This window comes from Pan paniscus, chromosome 6 (assembly GCF_029289425.2).
Source record: "Pan paniscus chromosome 6, NHGRI_mPanPan1-v2.0_pri, whole genome shotgun sequence".
NCBI lineage: Eukaryota > Metazoa > Chordata > Mammalia > Primates > Hominidae > Pan > Pan paniscus.
Genome location: NC_073255.2, coordinates 105,473,254 through 105,499,268, shown reverse-complemented (window position 1 = coordinate 105,499,268; position 26,015 = coordinate 105,473,254). Strand labels below are relative to the sequence as shown.

At 36.4% G+C, this 26,015-nt stretch overlaps 1 protein-coding gene across 3 annotated transcripts in view; it reads left to right on the top strand.

The window, feature by feature from the left end:
* The window catches only part of ABCB1 (ATP binding cassette subfamily B member 1), a 208,404-nt gene that overhangs the window by 91,705 nt on the left and 90,684 nt on the right, over positions 1-26,015 (top strand). Inside the window, exons 2-6 of one of the 3 annotated variants that reach the window (XM_034964364.4) lie at positions 17,840-17,989; positions 19,899-20,004; positions 20,152-20,222; positions 20,787-20,860; positions 25,154-25,202. In XM_034964364.4, the coding sequence (XP_034820255.1) occupies positions 17,984-17,989; positions 19,899-20,004; positions 20,152-20,222; positions 20,787-20,860; positions 25,154-25,202 (306 nt within the window). In that variant the 5' untranslated portion in view covers positions 17,840-17,983. Of the gene's footprint in view, positions 1-15,204; positions 15,335-17,839; positions 17,990-19,898; positions 20,223-20,786; positions 20,861-25,153; positions 25,203-26,015 lie in introns of all 3 variants that reach the window. The other 2 variants (XM_055114636.3, XM_008976306.6) reach the window with 2 other exon arrangements.

Genomic DNA, 26,015 nt, shown 5'->3' with positions numbered 1-26,015 from the left:
ATAGTTTTATCATGGAGTTTCGGACTGGTATTATGAGTAAGGTTTTTTGTATGAGTAGGGTTCTTTTTTTCCACTACACTTCCTAAATAGTTGCAATATTTACACAGAAAAGCTATACATTTTTGCACAATCACCTTTTAACATGTATTTATTGTTTTTAATAGATTTTCAGATTCTGTTGGTTTGATTTTTATGCAGTCAAATTTTTGTATTTTTACTTTTATAATTTTTGGTTTTCACATGAATCTTAGAAAAGATTTTCTGTGCTTAGATTATAAAAGTGTTTACCCATTTTTTGTTATGATTCTGTTGGTTTTCTAGGCACTAGCTCAGAAAAATAAAGATTAATGGTGAAGTTAGTGGAACAACACGTAAATCTCTTTAACATTAAGAATTTGCTTTCAAAACTAAAATACTGGAATACCAATTCCACGAAGTAATTTTCTGCAAATTATCTCATGCAGTGGATTCAAATGTAAACTCTTTAGAAAAAAAAACCCTATTGAAGATATTTTGGCAAAGACTAAACATCAGTTAGAAACGAGTTACTCGCCTGTAATCCCAGCACTTTGTGAGGCCGAGGTGGGTGGATCATGAGGTCAGGAGTTCGAGACGAGCCTGACCACCATGGTGAAACACCGTCTCTACTAAAAATACAAAAATTAGCTGGGTGTGGTGGCACGCACCTGTAGTCCCAGCTACTCAGGAGGGTGAGCAGAAGAATTACTTGAACCCGCAAGGTGGAGGTTGCAGTGAGCCAAGATCGTGCCATTGCAGTCCAGCCTGGGCAACAGAGCGAGACTCTGTCTAAAAGAAAGAAAGAAAGAAAAAAAAAGAAAAGAAAAAAATGAGTTACTCACAAACGTCTAAACAGGATTTTCAGCTATGATGTCAAGAAAAATCTCGTTTTGATTTTTCCTATGGATAGACTAAATGAGACTTTTTCTCATAAAATAATTTTTAAGAAAATGTTCCCTCAATAATCCACAAGCAATCTCTCAGTAATCCACAAGTAATCTTTAAGAGGATTAAAAGACATTTTAGTACCAATTTACTATATCCACGGCTGAATTCTGCTTATGCAAGCTTAAAATATAACAAAATGACAATGATATTAATGATCACCCCTTGAACTTTCAGGATCAAAATATGTCAAAATGACAATGGCATTAATGATTCCTCTTGAAATCTCAAGGTCAGTTTATTCATATATATATATATATACACACACACACACGTGTTTGTGTGTGTGTATATATAAAAATAAGTTTACAGTCAGTACGATTTCTGCTTAGTGTTCAAAAATTGGACAGCAGCAATCTTCAACTCATAAATTTGGCCAAGTATATTTACCTGTGTCAACCAATAAACCTTAGTAAGAAAAAGAAGAATGTTGTGGTTATCATTCAGGTATTTGTCAAGTTTACTTTTTTTTTTTTTTTTGAGATGGAGTTTTGCTCTATCACCCAGGCTGGAGTACAGTGGCACAGTCTTGGCTCACTGCAACCTCTGCCTCCTGGGTTCAAGTGATTCTCCTGCCTCAGCCTCCTGAGTATCTGGGAATACAAGCATGTGCCACCATATCCAGCTAATTTTTGTATTTTTTGTAGAGACGGGGTTTCGGCATGTTGGCCAGGCTGGTCTCAAACTCATGACCTCAAGTGATCTGCCCACTTGGCCTCCCAAAGTGCTGAGATTATGGGTGTGAGCCACTGTGCCCAGCCAAGCTTACATTTCATTCATTGTGGTTTATATAATTGACCTTGATAGTGAGGTTAATATCTTCTCAAATATTTACTGACAAATTTGGAAGCCAATGTTTAACAGTTATATTAGTTTTCTATTGTTGTATAACAAACTACACAAACAGATGGTTTAAAAACACCCATTTATTAGCTGAAAGTTCTGTAGGTCAGAAGTCTGGCACAGCACAGGTGGGTTTTCTGCTCAGGGGTTCCTAAGGCTGAAATCAAGGTTTCAGTTAAGCTATGTCCTCAACTGGAGACTCTGGGAAAGAATCTACTTCCAAGCTCATTCAAGTTGTTGGTAGAATCCCATTGTAGTTGTAAGAGTGGGGTCCCTGATTTCTGGCTGGCTTTTGACTGAGTGTTGCTGTGAAGCCCATTGCATATGGCTTCCTCCATCTATCAAATTTCATGATTCAAATTTCTGACTTCTTCTACCCCTAACTAAAGAATTCTCTCTGATTTTAAAGGGCTCATGTGATTAGATTTCGCCTACCTAGATAATCTCCCTATCTCAAGGTCAACTGATTAGTAACCTTAATTACATCTGCAAGATCCCTTTGCTTTGCAAAGTAATGTAATCACAGGAGTAATACCAGGGAGCCAAGATCATAAGGACCATTTTAGAAATCTGTGAACCACAGTGGTGAAAGAAGGAACACATTCTCTACAGAGATGTATTTTAAGTGTCTGTTAACCTGGCATTGTCCTCCCCAACCAAAACTATTTCTATTGATAGGCTTATAGGAATTTGGATACAGCTAAATTCAAAGAGACTATTAACCTCCTGGTAGTCTCCAAGACTATCAGCCTACTGGTAGTCCCCAAACATTTGTTGTATTTATTTATTCAATAAATATTTTTTAGTTGCCCATTAAGTGACAGACACTATGCTATACTGTGGGTGTACAATGGTGAGCAAAAATTCCTGCTCTCATAGAGCTTAAGATTTAGATGGGAGAGAGAGGTATCAAAACCTAAAGAAATCAACACATACATATTTATACCGTATGATAAATGTTCCAAAGGAGAGAAGAACATATAAAAGAAGTTGGGGCAGGACTCCAGGAGGCACTATTCCTACAGAAGATAATGTCAACAGGGCCCCTGGAATTAGACAACACTCTTGCCCTGCAAGGGTGCCAGGGAAGGAAGTAATGACTGAACTCTGGTATGAAGGAAGAATAGGAGTGAACTAGGTAAAGCAGCTCGAGGTAGGAGAAACTATCCAGGCAGAGGAAGGGTATGTACAAATGGCCTGTGGCTGGAGGAAATACACTGTGTCTGAAGTTAATGTGGCTGGAGCTCAGAGAGTAAGGAGGATCAGGAGGGTATGGCTAGACAGAAGGCCAGAGAGGAAGATAGGATTTGTTTTACTCACAGGCTCACTGATCACATTAAACATTTTCATCTTTATCCTAAGAATGTTGAGAAGCCCTTGGAACAGTTTGAAACCAAAGGCTTACAAGATCAGATCTGAGTTTTGAAATGCTCATTCTGGCTGCCATGTGGAGAATGGTGGAGAACATTAAGTACAAACTGCTGCCCCAAAATGATTTGACAGCATTCCGAATGCAAGATTTCTTTAGTTTCCCTAAAGACTTAGGACTACTGTCTTTGTGATTGGAAGCTCTAGTTCTTGTTTTAAAACTTTAGTAAGTTCCTGATAATAGGTGGCAGTAATGTGCAATCTCATGTACTGAGCCTAGTTGTACTCTACAGAAGAAGACAAACAATAGTCACTCTGCTCCTTTTTCAACAATGTGCTGTGTTTTGCCTCAGATGGAAGGACACATGTTGTCATTGTTAAATGTTTTCTAAACTTTAACACAGTGAGGTTCTCAGAAAACATCTCCTTTATAATATATGGAGATCCTTGACATACACATTACCAAAGTTTTGGTTTTCTGGGACTTTGTTATCTTCTATCAAAAAGAAAAGTACATTGGAGAACAGATAAGAATTTTTTGGACAACTGACAATGTATAAAGGGAATATCTGAGTATAAGATTGCCTGGTTATGCGTGAGTTCTCTCTTCCCTTAAGTGAAATTTAGCAAACAGATCCATGTCTTCAACCACTTAAAGGTATCCAAGTCAACAGATCTAGATAATCTCATTTTACTAATTTTGTGATTCCCAGATTGCAGGCTCAGGAATAACTCTAATTTCATGGGCTACATAGAATATATAACCCAAATCAACTTATATCCCACTCCCATGAGCTCATCTCCCCTCCCCTTGTCACACAAACCCATTCCCTACTAGGCCTCACCAATAATTTGTGCAAGTTTGCTTGCTATCTCTTAGATGAAGAGACACCAATTCTAGCTGCCCTTATCATACGGGAAGAGACCAATTGGTTTCTTATCACAAGAGAAGAGACCAGTTGGTCTCTAGACCAATTCTAGCTGCCCTTATTGCAAGGGAAGAGCATATACAAATGGCTCTTAGCTTTGCTCTTCATGAATTATATGACCTTGGGAAAACTGTATAATTTCTATGTACTTTGGTTTTCTGATCTCTAAGGTTGGGATAATAATGATAGTACATATGGTAATTTCACAGGAGCTGGGACAAGATAAATGAGTAACTAATGAAACTCTGATATTTACCTGGTGGGGAGATACCATGATCATAAACGAAACTCTTAGGGCATGATGTGTAGCAAGTGCTGCAGAATTGTTAGCTGTTTTCATTAGTTGTCCTTCCTTAAGATATTCCGGTGAATATCAAGTCCGATGGCTTGGCAAGAGCTCCATGATTTTGACTTTAACATTGTTTCTGCTTAAAACAAAACAAAACCAAGAAATTGTGTCAGCTCCAGATTGCACAAAACATCCATCACTTCTTATCACATATTTCCCCTTCTTCATAGTCTTATAACAAACACTTTATAGTCTTTCAGGTTTGACGAAAAAGGTTTCTTGGATTATCTTCATCCTTTTCTTATATATATTCACTCTGCACAAGATGTCCAACGCCTCACAATGCAGAAATCACAACAAAGTAACAACAGCCCAGAATACTGATATTTAAGATATCTTATTATTCCGAGTAATAGATAATACCATTTTGGATATAAATAACACTCAGGTACATAATTTTAGAAGGTAGATGCTTATTATTTTATACCACTACTATAAAATATAACTTTATGTTAAAATCTACCTTAAAGCATCTTATACTAGGCAATAGCTATAAAGGTATAAATTGTACCTTCTATTTACTATGAACTTAAGTATTAGCAAAGCCACGCATGAGCTTGTTATGCTCTCCTCAATGCTTGCTTTCTCAATCTTCTGAATATCTCACCATCCCCATCAGGAAAAAATATTTGGTAGATTTTTACTCTCTGTAGTTTGTGTTCAAAAATCATTTTTTTCCAATAGAAAATCAGATTAAATGCACCTTTCAAACTTAAACCCTAGAGATTCTGATATGGCTTCTTACCCTTCTTTTCCTTTCTCCTTTGATCACTTCTTATTAATAGGCTATTTTAACAACTGTATCACAAAGTCTACAAATTATATTATCATGGCATGTAAGGCCTTTTACAATCTTGTTGGTGCTACCCTCAAAATATATCCAGAGTCTAAGCACTTTTCATTATTCCCACTATTACACTCCCCTGGGCTCACCTGGATCATTGGAACAGCTTCCCAGCTTCCAGCTGTTTCTGCCCTTGGCTCCCTACAGTCTGATTTCAATTTAGTAGCCAGAGTGATGAGATTATGTTACTTCTCTGCTCCAAACTCTTCAATGGTTTTCTCTCTCACTCAGAGTGACGAAGTCCTCAAGATAGCCTACACACCCTGCAGGATCTAACCATATGTCACTTCTCTGACATCATCTCCTACTGCTCTTTTCCTTTGGTGACACCACTCCAGCCACACTGGCCTCTTGTTAACTCTCAGTGGACTAAACACACAGCACAACCTTATTTATCCATTAATTGAACCAATATTGATGAAGCCCTTACTCTGTGCAGAGGCTTTTGGGGATTATAGAAGTGGACAAGATAGACAGAGCTCCTTCCTTTGTGAATGTATAGTGTAGCAGGAGAGATAAGAAACAATGCAATAAGAATAAAAGGCAAGGCTGGGCGCAGGGGCTCACACCTGTAATTCCATCACTTTGGGAGGCCGAGGCAGGCGGGTCAGGAGATCAAGACCATCCTGGCTAACACGGTGAAACCCCGTCTCTACTAAAAATACAAAAAATTTAGCAGGGCATGGTGGCGGGCACCTCTAGTCCAGCTACTCGGGAGGCTGAGGCAGGAGAATGGCATGAACCTGGGAGGCAGAGCTTGCAGTGAGCTGAGATGGTGCCACCGCACTCCAGCCTGGGCAGCAGAGCATGACTCCGTTCCCCGGCCCCCCCACCCACCAAAAAAAAAAAAAACCCACACACACAAAAACAAACAAACAAACAAAAAGAATAAAAGGCAAAACCATTAGTAATTATTATAAGTACCTAAACATGCTATTAAACTGGATATTAGCAGGAGAGACAGGAAACAATGTAACGAGAATAAAAGCCAAAGCCAATAGTAATTCTAAATATCTAAACAGGCTGTCTATTAACACATCTCAGTTTGCTTTATTTTAGATCGCAACACTCTTGTTACACAAGATTCATCTTGAAAAATATCTTTATTTAATCTGATGCTTTGTGATGCAAGGTCATGAACTGAAATGCCATAAACTAGAAGATGCTGTAATCTATCACACATAAATATTAGTCAAGCTTGTTTCTTTCCCTTTCTTTCTCTTTCTTTCTTTCTCTTTCTCTCTTTATTCTCTTTCTCTCTTTCTTCTTTCTTTCTTTCCCTTTTTCTTTCTTTTCTGAGATAGAGTCTTGCTCCGTTGCTCAGGCTGTAGTGCAGTGGCATGATTGCTCACTGTAACCTCAAATTTCTGGGCTTAAGTAATCTTCCTGCCTCAGCATCCCTAGTAGCTAAGAATACAGGTGCATGCCACCACATCTGGCTAATTTGTTAATTTTTCTTTAGAGACAGGGTCTCACTATGTTGCCCAGGCTTGTCTTGAACTCCTGGCCTCAAGCAATCTTCCTGCTTTGGCCTCTCAAAGCACTGGGATTACAGGCATGAGATTCTTCACTCATCATATTATAATTATTTTGGTTTATAGTAGAGAACTAACTTCATAAAGTAAAAAAAAAAAAATAAAAGATTTAGAATTGTTTGTCCAAAAATAGAGGATATTAAATATTATCATAAAACTAAAGGATAATTTAACACAAACCAAGTTTGTCTAGATTAATAAATAAGAATAAACTTTCCAAAACTGGTAATTTCTTTTTATAGATTCATTTTTGACTAAAGGAACATAGGTTTTATGGCTAAGGGAAGTATTTTAAAAATAATCTCAACTTTTATTTTAGATACAGAAGGTATATGTGCAGGTTTGTTACATGGGTATATTGTATAATGCTGAGGTTAAGGTTATGAAAGATCCCATGGCCCAGGTAGTGAGCATAGTTCCCAATAGATCAACTCTTGCTCCCCTCCCTCTCTCCCTCTTTAGTAGACTCCAGTATCTATTGTTGACATCTTTATGTCTATGAGTACCCAATATTTGGCTCCCATTTGTAAATGAAAGCATGTGGTACTTAGTTTTCTGTTTCTGTGTTAATTCACTTAGGATAATGGCCTTGTTGCAGCAAAAGACATGATTTTGTTCTTTTTTTATGGCTCTGTAGTATTCCATGGTGTATATGTGTCACATTTTCTTTATTCAGTCCACCATTGATGGGCATCTTGGTTAATCCTATGTCTTTGTTATTGTGAATAGCACTGCAATGAACATATAAGCACATATGTCTTTTTGGTAGAACAATTTATTCTCCTTTGGGTATATACCTGGTAATGGGATTGCTGGGCCAATTGGTAGTTCTCTTTTAAATTTTGAGAAATTGAAAGTTCTTGCCAGAGCAATCAGGCAAAAAAAAAAAAAAAAAAAAAAAAAAAAGAAATAAAGGACATTCAAATTGGAAAAGAGGAAGCCAAATTATCTCATCAATGATATGGTCTTATGCCTAGAAAACCCTAAAGCCTCCTCCAAAATACTTCTACATCTGATAAATAAGTTTAGTAAAGTCTCAGGTTACAAAATCAATGTACATAAATCAGTAGCACTGCTATGCACCAATGACCAAGCTGAGAATCAAATCAAGAACCCAATCCCCCTTACAATAGATAAAAAAAAAAACCCACCAAAACCTAGGAATATTCTTAACCAAGGAGGTGAAAGATCTCTAAAGGAACAACTATGAAACACTGCTGAAAGAAATCATAGATGGCACAAACAAATGGAAATACATCCCATGCTCACAGATTAGAAAAATCAATACTGTGAAAATGACCACACTGCCCAAAGTAATCTAAAAGTTCAGTGCAATTCCTATCAAAATACCAACATCACTTTTCACAGAATTAGAAAAAATGATCCTAAAATTTATATGAAACCAAAAAGGAACACAAATAGCCAAAGCAATCCTAAGTAAAAAGAACAAATCTGGAAGCATCACATTACACAACTTCAAATTATACTATATGATTATAGTAACCAAAACAGCATGGTACTGGTATAAAAGTAGATATATAGACCAATAGAACAGAATAGAGACCCCAGAAATAAAGCCAAATACTTACAGCCAACTGATCTTTGACAAAGCACACAAAATCATGATTGGGGAAAGGACACCCTATTCAATAAACGGTGCTGAGAAAATTGGATAGTCACATGTACAAGAATGAAACTGGATCCCTATCTCTCATCACATATAAAAATTAACTCAACATGGATTAAATACTTATGTCTAGGACCTGAAACCATAAAAATTCTAGAAGGAAACCTAGGAAAAACTCTTCTGGACATTGGCCTAGGCAAAGAATTTATGACTAAGACCCTGAAAGCAAATTCAACTAAAATGAAAATAAATAAATGATACCTAATTAAACTAAAAAGCTTCTGCACAGCAAAAGAAACAATCATCAGAATAAACAGACAACCTACAGAATGGGAGAAAATATTTGTAAATTATGCATTCAACAAAGGACTAATATCCAGAATTTATAAGGAGCTCAAACAAATCAGTCCGGCCACTCACTTTGCAACTCATTGAATCTTAGTTCCCTCTTCTTTAAAATGAAGATAATCATAATACTACCTGTGCCAAGATTCAGTGGGAAAACCTGACTTTAGAGCTCAATAAAAATTAGTTGTTTTATTTTCTCTCCTCAAGTGTATTAGAAGCTCCTTTAAGGTCAATAATTAAATTTATCTCTATATCTAGCATGCTCAGTGCAATTGCTCTATAAATATTTGTTAAATTTAGTTGTTATAAAATTCTTAGAACTGGAGTGCAGAAGCCATCTGCAGCATGCTATGAAAATCTAAAATAAAATAATGTAATAAAAAACAATTCCTTTGAGAAACTTCATACCCTGATTATTTTATTTGCAACAGATGCATAAAACTAAAACTCAAATCTGCATAAATCAAGTAGTTCAGACTTGCTGTAAGCATTTAAAAATATATTTTTAAAATACATGCTATTTTCTAGCAAAGACATGTAATCAACCTAGGTGCTTATTAACAGTGGATTGGATAAAGAAAATGTGGTACATCTACACCACAGAATTCTACACAGCCCTAAAAAAAAAAAATCATGTCCTTTGCAGCAATGTGGATGCAGCTGGAGGCCATTATCCTAAGCAAATTAATGCAGAAAAAGAAAATCAAATATCACATGTTCTTATTTGTAAGTTGGAGCTAAACCCTGGGTCTTCATAGACATAAAGATGAAAACAGTAGAGACTTGGAACCTAAAAAGGAGGGAAGAAGGGAGGAGAGCAAGGGCTGAAAAACATCCTAATGCGCACTCTGGGTGATAGGATCAATAGAAGCCCAAACCTCAGCATTATGCAATATAAAGCCTAGAAAAGCTCCAAGGAGCTGACAGAAGACTGGTGTGGATGGATCATGAAGGAATAAGGGGAGAAGTGGCCTGAGGCTATAGAGGTAAGCAGAAGACAGATTATTGAGGACCTTTGGAATAGAACCTGAGAGCAGTGGGAAGCCCTTGCAGGCCTTACCCATGGATATGATATGGTCCTATGTAGATTTTACAAATACTTTGGCTGTTACGAAGGGAGTGAATTAGAAGAAGACCAGAGTAAATGTGGAGAAACTAGTTAAAGTAGCCCAAGTAAGAGAAAATGGATGGTGGATATAGTGGTTTGGACAGTTATTGTCATTGTTGAGAAGACGCTGGATTCAAATTGGATATAGAGAGTAAGGGAAAAAGGGATGCTAGCAATAACCTCTCCCCTTCCTCCAGGTTTCTGACGCAAAGTAAATAGTGGTGTTATGTACTTAGATATGCATGCTGAATGAGAAGCCAATGTGGGGGCAGGATTAAGAGTTCTGTCTGGGCAGTTCTCAAATATGAGATGCATAGGGCCACCCAAGTGGCAATTTCTGCAACATAATTTTTATAATTATTTGTCTTAAACAGTAACAAAGATGATGGAGAATAAGGAAAACTTGACTATAGTAGAGTAAGAAGGTTTGCCTTTGCCACATTATGCAATGGTAACAAGGATAAACCCGGCCTGCATGACTACTTTGGTTGTAATGCATAGCATTCGAGTAAAACAAAAAGAACAGGCCAGATGCAGTGGCTGACTCCTGTAATCCCAGCATTTTGGGAGCCTGAAGCAGGATGAACACTTGAAAGAGGATTGCCAGAATGTCAAGACCAGCCTGGGCTACACAGGAAGACTCTATCTCTGAAAAAAAAAAAAAAAAAAAAAAGGCCAGGTGTGGTAGTATGTAGTCCCAGCTACTCTGGAGGCCAAGATGGGAGGATCACTTAAGCTCAACAGTTGGAGGCTGCAGAGAGCAATGACTGCACCATTGCAATACAGCCTGGGTGACCAAGCAAGACCCTGGCTGAGAAAAAAAAAAAAAAAGAAAGAAAAAGCTAGTTCGTACATAAGAACACTGCAGTATGACTTGTTGCCAATTAGAAGAAACACAACTACAAGGTCAGGGCATATTATTCAAACAGTAGAGACAATACAGTCAAATATTTGGCAGAATTACAAAATATCTCATTGGAAAAGACACGCAAGGGAAATCAACAAAAAGATATGAATCAGAATTCATCTGTGTCTCAAGAAAAGGTCGTGCGATAAATTAAGTTCTGCTACTGTTTCTACACTACCGTTAGCCTCATTACCTTATTTTTTAAGTGTTAATATAGTTTTAGGTATTTTACATACATTTTTATTATTAATTACAATCAAAGTGCAACTTGTAATAGCAATTCCTTCACATTTTTTTTTCAAATCTTGCACCTTAAAATCCACCTCGGGCCTCAGTTGGCCAGCTTTGGTATCTGATACTTGGACTACAGATACCACTAAGGCAAGTAGATAAAATATACTCTAGGACCTACAGCCCTTCTGCTGGATCCTGAAGAATGATCATTAAAACAAGCTGGTCTGGCTGGTCAAGAGCAAAAATAAAATCAAGATGACAGAAAATTGATGCAAAAGTGAAGTAAAATAGCTAGAGAATATGATTGCGCCTGTCCCCTTAGCATGGATAGCCATGCTAGCCAATCTAAAATCCTCACTGTTAGAATCCTCCTGTCAATATGATAGAATGAACAGCAAGCTCAGTGTCAGAAAACCTGTGTTGTTAACTTGGCCCTCTTTCTAGCTGAATGTGTGGCTTTGGTCAAGTTCTTTGGCATTTCAGAGACTCAGAGTAGTGAAGGAAGTGGATAAGATGACCTCTACATTCTCTTGCAAGCTCAAACATCTATGAATCCAGAGAGAAAAACTAGAGCATGAAATTAAGGTTATTTTAAAGAAATAACCTTAAAATTATTAGTATTCGAGGATCTCCAATATATTAATGGCACCACTCAAAACTTTCCTTCTGCTCTATCCCGTCTTGGCTCAAAGTTGTCTCCTTAATGAGGTCTGCCCTGACTATCCTACTTAAAATTGTCAACTTTGCCCACCTGGTACTTCCACTCTCTTTCCCCTGCTCTGTTTTTCACCGTAATACTTTACTCTTTTTAACATACAAAATCACTTATTTACTGTGTTGTTATCCATCTGCCTACTCTTACCATCAAATGTAAGTTCTACCTAGGCAGGGATTTTTGTATGTTTTGCTCATGGATATATACCAAGCACTTAGAGTAATATGTGACATATACAGTGTACTTGATTAATACTGTTGAGTGAATGAATGAGTTTCCAATACAAATTTAAAATAAAATATTTCCTAACTTAAAATTGTAAAGTCAGATCTAACCAACTGTTCATTGGTCTGCTAGCAGTGTTTCTTGTATATGGAAATATATTTTAAATAGATATGTCCTGTGAAATAATACTAAGTGTTCTAAAGAAATAAGTGAGTGAACATTACCTCATTGAACTAATTTGACCTTGCTCCTGGGAGAGAGTTCATTTGAGATTAAACAAGTTCAAAGTCTATGAATCATAAAACGATAAAAAAAACTAAAAGGGAAATGGTGTTTTTATAAGCTCTGCAATTCAAAAGCCATTTCGGGTAATATTATTATTTTTATGTCAGGAATTCCTCAGTGCTGATATCTTAGGGCAAAGGGTTTGATTATAAATTAAGAGAATGAGGAAATAGGTACATAGTAGGATTGTTCCAACCAAATATGTGTTGAATGTCAAAGGAATTTCCCTGAGGAATAATCTTCAGAATAATTTACTAAGCACAGGAGAAAATTTGGCTCATTACTTTATAGCCAGATTTCATTTTTAATTGAAACTTCTTTTAAGCAAATCACTTGCTAGTCTATTAACAATAACAACATAAACACAAGTAAACATTCGGAATATAGACATCCAGGTACTAAGCTGATTGCTTTACACTCACTGTCTTATTTTACAAGTGAGGAGTTTTAGTTGCAGCAAAAGAAATAAATTTTCCAATGTCAAATGACCAGAACTTAAACCCAATCTGTTTGGTGCTAAAGCCAATGTTCTTTACTGCAATGTTGGGTTATCTTGTTTCTAAAACTTAAATTTATCAGTAAAAGGCAAAATTTGCTATTATTGAGGACATTAAAATCATATTTCTGTAGACTCTGAGGACAAATCCAACAAAAAAGTTCCAACTATTTCTTGGCAGGCATCATTGAAATTGGTATATAGCTTCCTTGGGTATTGACTTTGAAAAGGAAGTTGGTCACTTTAGATATATAAGTTCAGTCTGTTTGTAAAAACAAAATGAAAACAAAACAGTTGCCTTATATGCTAAAATTATCCTAATCGTTTTCACCTCTAACAACATACACACACAGAACTTGAGGAACTTTACACGGCTCATCTTCATATTGACAGCATCTAGCAAAGTACTTGCCACATAGTGATCATAAAAGTTTTAGCCAGCCTGGGCAACATAGTGACAGCCTATCTCTACAAAAAAAAAATTAGCCAGGCATGGTGGCGCACACCTTTGGTCCCAGCTACTTGAGAGGAGGATGTGGGGAGATCCTTTGAATGCAGGAGGTTGAGGCTGCAGTGAGCTGTGATTGCGCCACTGCGCTTCAACCTTGGTGACAGAGCAAGACCCTGTCTCACACACACACAAATTAAGTAAAGAAAAAAAAAAGAATCAAAGAAAAAAATAATTCCCCAGCTTAAGTCCATCTTTATTTGTTTGGATAAGCTATAAAGTGTCAAATAATGCTGTTAATGGACATTTCTCTAACTCTCCCAAAGGAGGAATTGAGCACATAGTATGTGCTGTATTTTGTATACAGAATAAAAATAGAGACAAGATTTCTACCCTCACAGAACTTAAATTCTTCAGGAGAATGACACTGAAGTCCTTAATTGGACTTCTCTCTTCTGTATTATCTTCCTCAAGTGGAGGTATATGGTGCTTAGTTATGAAAAATACCTCCAGGGCTTTGATCTTCTCAATAACTCTTTGAGGCTGATATGAAAATAGTAATTAGAAAAAAACCATGTATCCAACTTATATAGACAGTTGATGACCAAAGCTAGAATCCAGTTATTTCAGCCTCCCATGTATTTTCTTATTACTTAAGGAGAATCTCTATCTCTACCTCTTTCTCTCTTCTTCCTCTCTCACTTTTCTTAGAAACATGGGTAAGATTTTCAGAAATATGAGAAACTTATTAATAAATGAAAAATACTGGGAATTCTCAATGTTTCTTGTTTTAGCCAGTTAATTTTGGCCTTCATTCAATGTGAGTGTCCCTTAATAAGCAGCAAACTCCACTGAGAGATAGATACTAATAACCAGGATTCTGAAAATGCATTCTCATCCCCACCTCCAAACTTTTATAAAAAATATTATAAAATAATACACTTTTAATACAGGAAATTTCTCAAATACAGAAAAATTTAAAGTAAAAAACTCAGACCTAACTGTCATCACTAAAAGATAATCACTCTTGACACTTTGATATCTTTATCTCTAATATTACACCAATTAATTTGCTTGATATAGTGAATATTATGCTATTATAATTTTCCCCTGCCTTTTGTCCTTGCATATTAGCATAGATATTTTCTGAGGTTATCACAAACTCTGTAAGCACGTTTTATATTACTACTTTTTTAAAGAGGATGTATAATAATTAATTCATCCATATATATGTGGTTAAGTATTCAGGTCACTGCTCATTTTTCACTGTTATAAAATAAAGCAGCAATGAATACCTTTGGCTGATATTTTTTTCTGTACTTGGAATTATTTCTTTAAGATAGATTTCCTAAAATTGAATTACTGAGTCAAACAGACTTAAGTTTTCCTTATGTACGTTTCCTTATTCATTTGAATAATTTTCAACTCCCACTTGTTTAACTCTTGTGAGCATGTGATAGTCTCATTTTTCAAAATATCTTTGCTGTTGTAATTTGCATTTCTTTGTAGTTAGCATGAATATTTCAGTATGTTTTCTTCTGCGTACCAGTATACTACATACTTTTTTATATGAATTGCCTATTTGCATCTTTTGCTCGGTTCTATTAGACCTTTGAATTTTTTCTTATCCATTTATATAAGCTCTTTATATATTAAGAATATTAACCTATTGTGATATTTGCAATAAATAGCTATATGGTTTGTCGTTGGTTTTAAATGTGAATTTATTCAATTTTCTTCATAATTTTGTTGTTTTTATAGATTTCTTTAAAAGTAATACTTACAATTATTTCCATATTATTATTTATTTTCAATGTCCATTACTAGCCCTTTCCAGTCATCACTTTTACTCTCATGTTCTTAATTTTTATTCATATCTTGGCTCCATTGACCATCTTTATTAGGATATTTGGGAAATAATACAATTTATACCAAACACACATCAAATCTTACCTTATTTTCTTCTTACAAAAACCCTAGGAATATGCTGTTATTGTCTTTATTTGAATGACACAGAAATCAAGGTTTTTGAGCAGTGGAGTATTTCTTCAAATGACACAGAAATCAAGGTTTTTGAGCAGTGGAGTATTTCTTCAAAGCCACACAGCTAGTAAGTCATGAAGCTGGAATTCCAAGAGTTGCCACTTCATTTTCTTCTTTCCCTTTATCTTACTCAGTTGTCTTCTCTCCTCTTAATTTTGTCATTCATTTAAAAACATTTCTTGTGCTATTTTGGTAGATTTATTTTAATAGGGGACAGTGACTTACTCAGAGAGATGATTCTCTAATGGAGTTTTAAAGATCTTAGAAGTTGATAGAGGAGGCCGGGCGTGGTGGCTCATGCCTATAATCCCAGCGCTTTGGGAGGCTGAGGTGGGTGGATCACTTGAGGCCAGAAGTTCAAGATCAGCCTAGTCAATGTGGTGAAACCCCATTTCTACTAAAATTACAAAAATTAGCCTGGTGTGCTGGTGCACTCCCATAATCCCAGCTACTCAGGAGGCTGAGGCATGAGAATTGCTGGAACCCAGGAGGCGGAGGTTGCAGTGCGCCTGGATTATTAACACTACACTCCAGCCTGGGTGACAGAGTAATACTCCATCTCAATAAAAAGAAGTTGATAAGGGAGATAGTTCATGGCAACGGATCTTTCAAGGCACACTAATGATAACTTAGGCATTTAGCCTACTAGTGTAATTTCCATAAATCTGCCTCCGATGTCATACTCTCAGCACTTAATATTTTCTACAAACATTTATTGAAACTTTATTTTGTATAAGTCTCTGTCCAGTTTGAATATTTAAAAAATTCATAATCATATGAAACATTAATAATAAATACAAAATGAGAGATGCCGATACTGAAAAGTAGGATTGCGGAGTGGTAGAAAATATTTCTGGCTGTAGTAGATGGGGAAGTGTTCAAAGAGGAGTATAATTCAGGTTTCCATTTGCCATCGACTTATCACATGGCTAACTCACTAAGCGACTTAATACAAATTAAATTAATTTATCATCATCTGATCACCATTTCACACAACTCATGTCTGTTGCTGTATTGGCTAAATGATGGCAAGACAAACAACCTCTGAAAATGATCATATTGACCTTCGGAATCTGGATTTTTTTTTCAATGCAGGTGTCCACGGAAGCAATCTGATGTAATCCAACATGAGTTCAAGCACAGTCATTTAATATCCCCTATCAAGTACAGTCATTTAATATCCCCTATCATCACATGTCCTTCATACATAAAAATCATTACACGTGAAAGGGTGGAGAGTGTGTGGATCCCTTATTATTGTGTTATTGTAACACAATAACAATATTGTGTTATTATTGTTAACACAAGTGAGTCATATGTCTTGCTCTTTGGACTGGGTGGAAACTTGTATTGTTTCTCTGCCTCAGGTCAATTAAGTTCATTGAGGTGAGTTGCATTCCTTCTTTAAGCATGTTGAACCTTCAATTTGGACTCAGATGGGCTAAATAGAGGAGCTAGGAAAAATACAGAAAATAAATTATTAGAGAGATCAGAGAAAGATACATAAGATTTACAATAAAAGAATTATGAGAAAAACATCCAAAAGAATTAAAAACCATAGGAGAAGGAAAAATAGGTGAACAGCTTTTTAATTTCTATAAATGTGTTGTTAATACTCATAATAAAGGACTCAGCGCTGGGATATGAGAATAATAGGTCAAACGTATATGGATACATAGATGTGACTACATACATGAGTTGCAAGGAATGCTAAGGAGGGCAAAAAGAGATTGAGAAGAGGGCATTATTACTAATATATAGCAATGTTGAATGTTTAGGGTGTTTCAGGCACTGTACAAATCTTTTAAATACACAAATCACTTAATCTTGCCATAACATTAGAAGATACTATCTACTCTTTACCAAAAAGGTAACTGTGGGATAGCAGAGTTAAGTAACCCGTTCAAACCTATGCATAATAATCAGCAGAGATGGTCCTTATCTAAGTTTTTCTGCCTTTGAAGTCCAAATAGTTTAATGCAGCCAGGTACTAAAGAAGAAAACTTTTGTAAATTAGTTTAGTTTAATGATTTACATGTGGAAAAGCACAGAGTGAAAAGCACATATCATCTGAGAAGCCCAGTGAGTTTGGCTGAAATGGAGTGAACATGTACATGTTGAGGGTGAGGAAGATGATTAGAGAGAAGTGATGTGTTGTGGTTCTTAAAAGCTAAGAGGAAACTGTTAGATATGATATAGTCTGTGGCAGGGAGCCATTGCAGGTTTTCCAAGATGGACTCATAAGGAGAAAACACTTCATGGGGCTGGAAAAGGCAGTGAAGTGGTGTGTCCTATGATAATGTACTACAGTGTAGGATAGTGGTTAAGAGTACAGTTATGAGAGAGGGACTACTGGTTAGCAGCTTACCTGCTGTGTGACTGGGCAAATAATGCAAACCTCAGTGTCTTTTATTGTAATATGGGAGTAACAACAATAGTAACTACTTCATAGGATTCTTGTAAAGATTAAATGACTTAATTTCTTTGAAGTGCTTGGCAGTTCCTGATAAATGACCAGTAGTTAATAAATGTTAGTTGTTATTATTATCATTATATATTATTACTCCCATAGGTACATATAGAACAGACTGCAGCAGAGAGGCAAATCTTTAATGTTGTGAGAGTATAGACAAGTTGGTGAAATGGCTGCATGAGAGCGGAGGACAAGAAGGTGCAGATTGTGGCAGTCACTTCAAATGGAAATATCACCGCTTGAATGAAGGTATGTGAGTGTCAACTTGCAAGGGGACCAGGTAGGTTTCATCAGAAATTAAGGAAGCTTAAGGAGAACAGCCAAGTTCAGCTTGACAGGAGTGGTGGTGGCACAAATGCAAGACTGGTGTCTTTCAAGAAACCAAGGACTGTTGAAAGTAGCAAGAGCTAGTTTGTTTTAGGTCCATCATGTTTTATATTCACACTTTCATGTCAGTGGAGCAAAGAAATTGAACACAATATAATAGAATGGTAGAATCTTATTTTTAAAATCTGTGTTATTCTGATCTTTAACTTACTTATATCTTTGATAGAGATCTTTACCTGATGCTCAAGATTGTAGAAATAGTATAATCAACATAACAGTATAGCACTGTATTTATATCCTGCACTGTTTAGGGAGGGTTTAAGGCCATTCAAAAGGATACATAAAATACAACAAGATTACATAAATGAAAGGTGAGATAAAGCAACAAAGCAAAACAAAAGTGAAAACAGAGATCATAGGCACAAATAAGATTAAAAACGCATGTAATGAAGATGAAAGCTTTTACATTTACCCCAGATGGACCACAGGGTTGTTGTTAAGCCTTTAAACAGTGAACAATGCTGTACACATGCATATGCAATTAGAACATGTGGAAAAAATAGTGGCCTGTTAGAAGCCTAATTAACAATTTGTGGGAAAAAAAAAAAAAGAGGCCGGGCTGTAGCTCACGCCTATAATCCCTGCACTTTGGGAGGCCGAGGCGGGCGGATCACGAGGTCAGGAGATCAAGACCATCCTGGCTAACACAGTGAAACCCAGTCTCTACTAAAAATACAAAAAATTAGCAGGGCGTGGTGGCGGGAGCCTGTAGTCCCAGCTACCTGGGAGGCTGAGGCAGGAGAATGGCGTGAACCCGGGAGGCGGAGCTTGCAGTGAGCCGAGATCCTGCCACTGCACTCCAGCCTAGGTGACAAAGAAAGACTCCGTCTCAAAAAAAAAAAAAGAAAAAAGAAAGAAAAACAAAAGAAAACTTCATTGTATTGTAAGGCCAAGAACAAAATATATCAAGGTAAGGAAAATTTGTAGTCAAGAATAGAAAAAAATTATGGCTTTGAAGTATGAGTTCTTTAAAGAAAGTGGAAACATCCTCAGACTATGCAGTAAAAAACAAAGTGATTTTCTTCTTCTAAACTTATGCAATAAACTGATAGGTAATATGTGAAAGTCATAGAATGTAGACTAGAGGATACAACAAACCTATTTCCTCTATGTTCATAAGAAGTAAGAAAAGCTCTGATGTGAGTTAGCATTGCTTTACAATTTTGAATTGTGCAGATTGCACGTACTTTTCCTCAGTTTGAAGCAAATAGTGGACAGGAAAAAATATTAAATGTTGGCAGTAAATATGGAAGGAAATTACAACTAATGTAATATGCTAAAACATGCTATGTTTATTTTACTAATTTGAATTAAAATGTAAGAATTTAAAATGCCCTGGAAAAACACGGGCATTGATCTGACGTCTGAAGTTTTAAAATATTACACACTTTGAAATAGCATTTGTATCTTGAAATACCTGTCTCTATATATTTTTTAAAACTTCCTTTTTCTTTCATTCCATTTATCATCAAATAAAGGATGAACAGATGTAACTCAGAAACTGTCAAGCATGCTGAAGAAAGACCACTGCAGAAAAATTTCTCCTAGCCTTTTCAAAGGTGTTAGGAAGCAGAAAGGTGATACAGAATTGGAGAGGTCGGAGTTTTTGTATTAACTGTATTAAATGCGAATCCCGAGAAAATTTCCCTTAACTACGTCCTGTAGTTATATGGATATGAAGACTTATGTGAACTTTGAAAGACGTGTCTACATAAGTTGAAATGTCCCCAATGATTCAGCTGATGCGCGTTTCTCTACTTGCCCTTTCTAGAGAGGTGCAACGGAAGCCAGAACATTCCTCCTGGAAATTCAACCTGTTTCGCAATTTCTCGAGGAATCAGCATTCAGTCAATCCGGGCCGGGAGCAGTCATCTGTGGTGAGGCTGATTGGCTGGGCAGGAACAGCGCCGGGGCGTGGGCTGAGCACAGCCGCTTCGCTCTCTTTGCCACAGGAAGCCTCAGCTCATTCGAGCAGCGGCTCTTCCAAGCTCAAAGAAGCAGAGGCCGCTGTTCGTTTCCTTTAGGTCTTTCCACTAAAGTCGGAGTATCTTCTTCCAAAATTTCACGTCTTGGTGGCCGTTCCAAGGAGCGCGAGGTAGGGGCACGCAAAGCTGGGAGCTACTATGGGAGAGTTCCCAAGTGTCAGGCTTTCAGATTTCCTGAACTTGGTCTTCACGGGAGAAGGGCTTCTTGAGGCGTGGATAGTGTGAAGTCCTCTGGCAAGTCCATGGGGACCAAGTGGGGTTAGATCTAGACTCAGGAGCTCCTGGAGCAGCGCCCAAACCGTAGTGGCACTGGACCATGTTGCCCGGAGCGCGCACAGCCCGCGCGGTGCGGGGACCTGGTCTCTGAGCCCGCGGGCGGTGGGTGGGAGGAAGCATCGTCCGCGGCGACTGGAACCGGGAGGGAGAATCGCACTGGCGGCGGGCAAAGTCCAGAACGCGCTGCCAGACCCCCAACTCTGCCTTCGTGGAGATGCTGGAGACCCCGCGCACAGGAAAGCCCCTGCAGTGCCCATCGCGGCCAGAGCAGCTGGGGCATCAACGGCGGGCGCTCCCTCTTACTGCTCTCTGGCTTCGACGGGGGACTAGAGGTTAGTCTCACCTCCAGCGCGCCTGAGGCGCATGCATTTGGCTAATGAGCTGCGGTTTCTCTTCAGGTCGGGATGGATCTTGAAGGGGACCGCAATGGAGGAGCAAAGAAGAAGAACTTTTTTAAACTGAACAATAAAAGGTAACTAGTTTGTTTCATTTTCATAGTTTACATAGTTGCGAGATTTGAGTAATTTATTTCTAGCCTCCAGCTCTGAAATAAATGACATGTTGTTTTTAATTATTTTTATTTTAAGAAACGTAAGCCAGCCTTTGGAATCAATATCCCTGCTTAGAGCAGAAGTTTGTTGGCTGAGTGGAGCACAGCATATGCATTTTCCCTGTCTTTTTTGTTCTTTCTTTTAATGATACATAATATTTTACATATTTATGAAATGGGGTACATGGACGCGTTTTTTACATGCACGGAATGTGTAATGATCAAGTCCGGGTATTTGAAGGATACATCACCTTAGGTATATTTCATTTCTATGTGTTGATAACATTTTAAGTCTTCTAGCTACTTTGAAATACACAATATATTGCTAACTATAGTCACCCTCGTCTGCTATCGAACATTGGAACTTATTTGTCCTATCCAACCGTTCTTAGTCATTCACCAACCTCTTTTCATTTCACCTTTTTACCCTTCCCGGCCTCTTTCCCTTAGTCTTGGTGTGCCTCTTTCTCAGCTTTCCTGCCCCAGACAGGCGGATGCTCATATGTGTTTCTGTCTTATGAACTTCTGCTTTTCAAGTCGCCCACACGTGAGCCATATGCTGCTGGTGATCTGCTCTGTGGTCCAGGCTCTTGCTTCCGGTAAATGGCTATGTAAACATCGCGTGTTTGTGGCCTGGCTGATGAGACAGAAGGTCAAAAGTACATTTAGGTTGTTAACTGGCAATAAATATCTGTATATAATATTGGTAATGTAATCATATAGGGAAAATAATTATTTAAAGTAAATTTTGATCATGGTGCTCTGCCTTTATAGAATATTTAAAACTTCACTAAATAGATTCATTCTTAGTAGTAAATTGTAAAATAAACTAGTAAGTTTAATAATATTAGAAACTGTAATGTAAATTATAAGATAAATTAGTAAACACATTAATATTATAAGAAACCAAGCTTTTCAGTGTAAGAGAAAAAATACAAATGTGGAAATCAAATACATTTTTAAAAATAATGTTAAGTTTGAATTAGAAATTTCAATATGAATTCATAATCTTTTAATAGTTCATTTTCAGTCCACTGAAAGGGACAGTAACAATGAGCACTGTTAGTACCAGATCTGGGTTTCTAAATACCATTCCTCCCTAAAAGAAATGAACCCCTCAGTAGCTAATTTCAGCCAGGTCTGGGACAGGAAAAATAGAAAGTGAGCCTGGAGTATCTTGTGGTACCTGAAAATAAGGAAGTGGAGTTTAATGGAGTAGTCGAAAGCACACTGAAACTGTCTGGAAGATGCTTCCAATGGCCAACTCTGGGACAATTTGAGCATCAAAGAACATCATAACTGTAACTGATTTTGAGATACTGAATGCTACTGCTGAATGCTTAATATTCTGAGAGAAGGGAAACTGAAAGAAAGTGTGAGAGGTAGAGAAAATAAAGCAATGATCTTTAGAGAAAAATTCCAGCTATCATTTTGGAACTTCCATTGTTATAATAGATTCAGGCAAGGATTGTCAATGAACTCTAAATTATCAGAAAAATGTTGTATCTAAGAATTTTCTTCAGAATGTTTACTAATTGGAAGGAGAATATGCTTCTCCAATTAAAGATTTTGCAGTTAGCACCTTAACCGAGTGATCAGACCTGGTATCTCTCACGGTAGAATGGACTGTAGTAAATGACTCATCACTTGGATTTTGAGTAAACAACATCACCTAGCAAATATTAATATATCTGCAAAAACATTGAGTCTGTATACAATTAAACTTGTAGACTGGGGCTGTCCAATGGATATATCATGTGAGCCACATTTGTAATTTAAAATTTTCTAGTAGCAACAGTAAAAAATGAAAATAAAAAGATAAACTAATTTCGTAAATATATTTTATAGAACTCAATATGTCCAAAAGATTGGATTTTCTACATGTAATCAAAATGATTAATAAGATAGTTTACATTCTCTTTTATGCTAAATCTCCTGTTTGATGTGTATTTTACATTTATTGCACCTCCCATTTGTATTCAGTTTGATACAGGTATACCCAAGATGTGGGACATTCTGTAAGACAGCTGTTCTTGTTCCTTTACAAAAGTCAATGTTAAAAAAATAAAAGGAGGACTTCTAGATTAATAGAGACTAAAGAGATATAACTACCAAACGTAGTGTGTGAACATTACAAAACAAAACAAAAACAACCTAAAAGTTCAACAAGGAAAAAATCCTATGGAAAACATTCTTGGGAGATTTTAATGTGCATTAGATATTAGCCAATATCAGAATTGTAATCACTTTTCTTAGATGTGATAATGGTAGGAGAACATGTCATTGCGATTGAAAATTTTTGTAACAAAAATGTTCATATAAACCATGAAAAAGACTCCATAGAGTGGAGGGTAGGTATTCCACTTTTTGTTTTTAACTTTGTATTTTTGAAAACTTGATAGCTTAAAGAATTATGTACTTATGATACAAACATTTAGGTAGATTTAACTAAGAAATATTGAGGGTATGTGAAGAGAAACAGTAAATAAAATTGTATGATCTTTCACATATTTCTATTATTGGTTCTATCATGGCCTATAGACTTTTTTTTTTCAAATTAGAGATTATATTTTAAAGTAGTTCTTATTAAATTGTGTTCATTGCCATTGATTTAAATCTATTTTAACATGGGATTGTAAAGAAGCATATGGCTTTGGTAATAGATAATGCTGGGATAATAGTCCTATTTGGAATATGACTATTAGCAAAGATTATTTATTAAAATGATGTTTGATGAATGACTTGTCTTTCTAAGCACTGTTTTTTGTGCTAATGGGGATAAGTAAGTTATCTAGTAGGGGTGAGAGTTTGTGTGAAAGTGCATTTTAATGTGATGCAGTATCTCAGAAATCTGAGGTTGCACCTTATAGTTTGGTGGTCAGGGAACAGACTTGGCATTTAAATATTGGCTTAGTTATAGCTGTGGACCTTGGACAAGTTAACTCTTCTCACTCTTCTACGTCTCTAAAAGAACAAAAATGTGTCTTCCTCATAGAATTGTTTATGAATTGTGTGTGGGAAGTGCTTACTTAGCCAGTGCCTGGAACATTATAACTTCTCCAGAGTAGCAGCTGTTTTAGAGAACAAAAAAATAAATAAAAGGCTTAGAGCTAAAACTCAACTATTTATGGCTATTTTTCTCCTTTCATCCTGGTTCCAGGGATACTGAAACCATGCTTTTACTGGGAATTGGGTGGGACCAAACCTGAAGAGTTGTGTTTGTGTATTTTATGTCTGTCTAACATTACTCCAAAGCCAAATGGGTAAACTCTGGATTTTTTTCTTTAGAAGTCTCCTCACCTCTTTTGACCTCACTTAGTGTAAAGAACAAAGACAAAGATGAATTTACCTTATGAACTTAAAAACCATGTAAAAAATAACACAAATCTTTTCTAAAATAGTTTTTCTTGTATACCTACAAAAATACAGATGAGGCAGATTTGTTATGGTTGGTTTGCTTTCACATCCTAGGTGGCAGTTACACAGAGTAGAAAATGGGCTACAGAGTTAGATTCATTTGTATCTGGGCTCAAAATAATAGTTGACCTTATGCCTGAGGAGAACTTTTTGACAATTTATAGAACATCATTTCTGACCATAGCTTTCTAGCGTGCATTTATTTCATAATGGTCCATTTAGGACTCCAGACATTTTTTTCACAATTAGATTTGCTCATAAAGAGTAATTTAATTTTCTTCTGAGGCTAGTTATGCCCAGCATCTAATTGCCACTTCTCTTCACTAGAAAGGGAATGATTAAGAATAATATCTGGGTAGTAGATGGATAAAATGTCTACTGCCATCATTAATCAAATGACAATTAAGGGGATTCATAATTAAGGGGAAGCATGAATGATTTTCTAATTAGAATAAAAACAGGGAACTCTTTTCAGTATGTATATTTTTCTAATTGCAAAGGGTGTATGTATGTATTCATCATAGCAAATCAGGAAATATCAAAGGCACAAGGAAGAAAATATTTTTAGAGAGATTCCAGCACTCAGTGATAACCACGTATGTAGATTTCTAAGATATATGTAAACATATTTAAACATTATAAATGGGGTCATACTATTATTATCCTGTTTTTTAACTGTATAATATAGACATATTTCTTCTTCCTATTTGTCATTAAATATACATTCTATGTTAATTTGGGTAATTTAAAAAATATGTAATTTTTAAAGTTTTATGTAATTCCATTGCTGTTTTGCAGTGAAAAAGATAAGAAGGAAAAGAAACCAACTGTCAGTGTATTTTCAATGGTGAGTTTTGAATTTATTAACTATTCAAAATACTTTGGAAATTTGACATCTCCTTACATGGAAAAGAGATATTTCATCTGATGTAAGATTTTCGTATAGGGTATGTTAATGGAGATGCAAAATAAATTGGTTTGATTTAGCTTATTTTCAGGAGAATGCTGATCATAACTTGCTATCTATATTACTAATCTACAGCCACCATTCCTGACTTAGATTTCAATTCTTCTAATGAATTATGTTGCCAGTGATCCATTACCTACACAAACACCTCTCCCATCTGCATAGAGGAAACCAATCACATAGAATGCTGTCTTTAATGGCTCTGAAATTTGGCAGGTTTTTTAGGTCAAAGTCCGTTGCTATCAATAAAAGTTAGCAATGGATTATTTATTACTATGCAAATTTTAGGTCATTTAGGTTAGTCCATTGCAAATTTTAGTTCAAAATCCATTACTAACAATAAAAGGTAGCAATGGATTATTTATTACTATGATTTCAAATATGTCATATGCCATTATTCCCCTGTGTTAAATAGATGAAAATCTAGAATTCGAAAACCTTATTGTAACTCTTTATTTCATTTTCTGATTGCACAGTGGTTTTTTAGAAGCTTTTCTTTAATCACACTTGGAATCAGACATGTATCATATACGTGTGGTTGGTTGATGACCTCAGTGCTGTGATCTTGGCTCACTGCAACCTCCGCCTAGTTAATGACCTCTTATTTACCTGGATTCTTACTCCTTTTTTCTAAGAGTACAAATTTAGGTGAACTGTTAGGTGAAAGATTCCAGAGATTAGAACCTGGAAGAC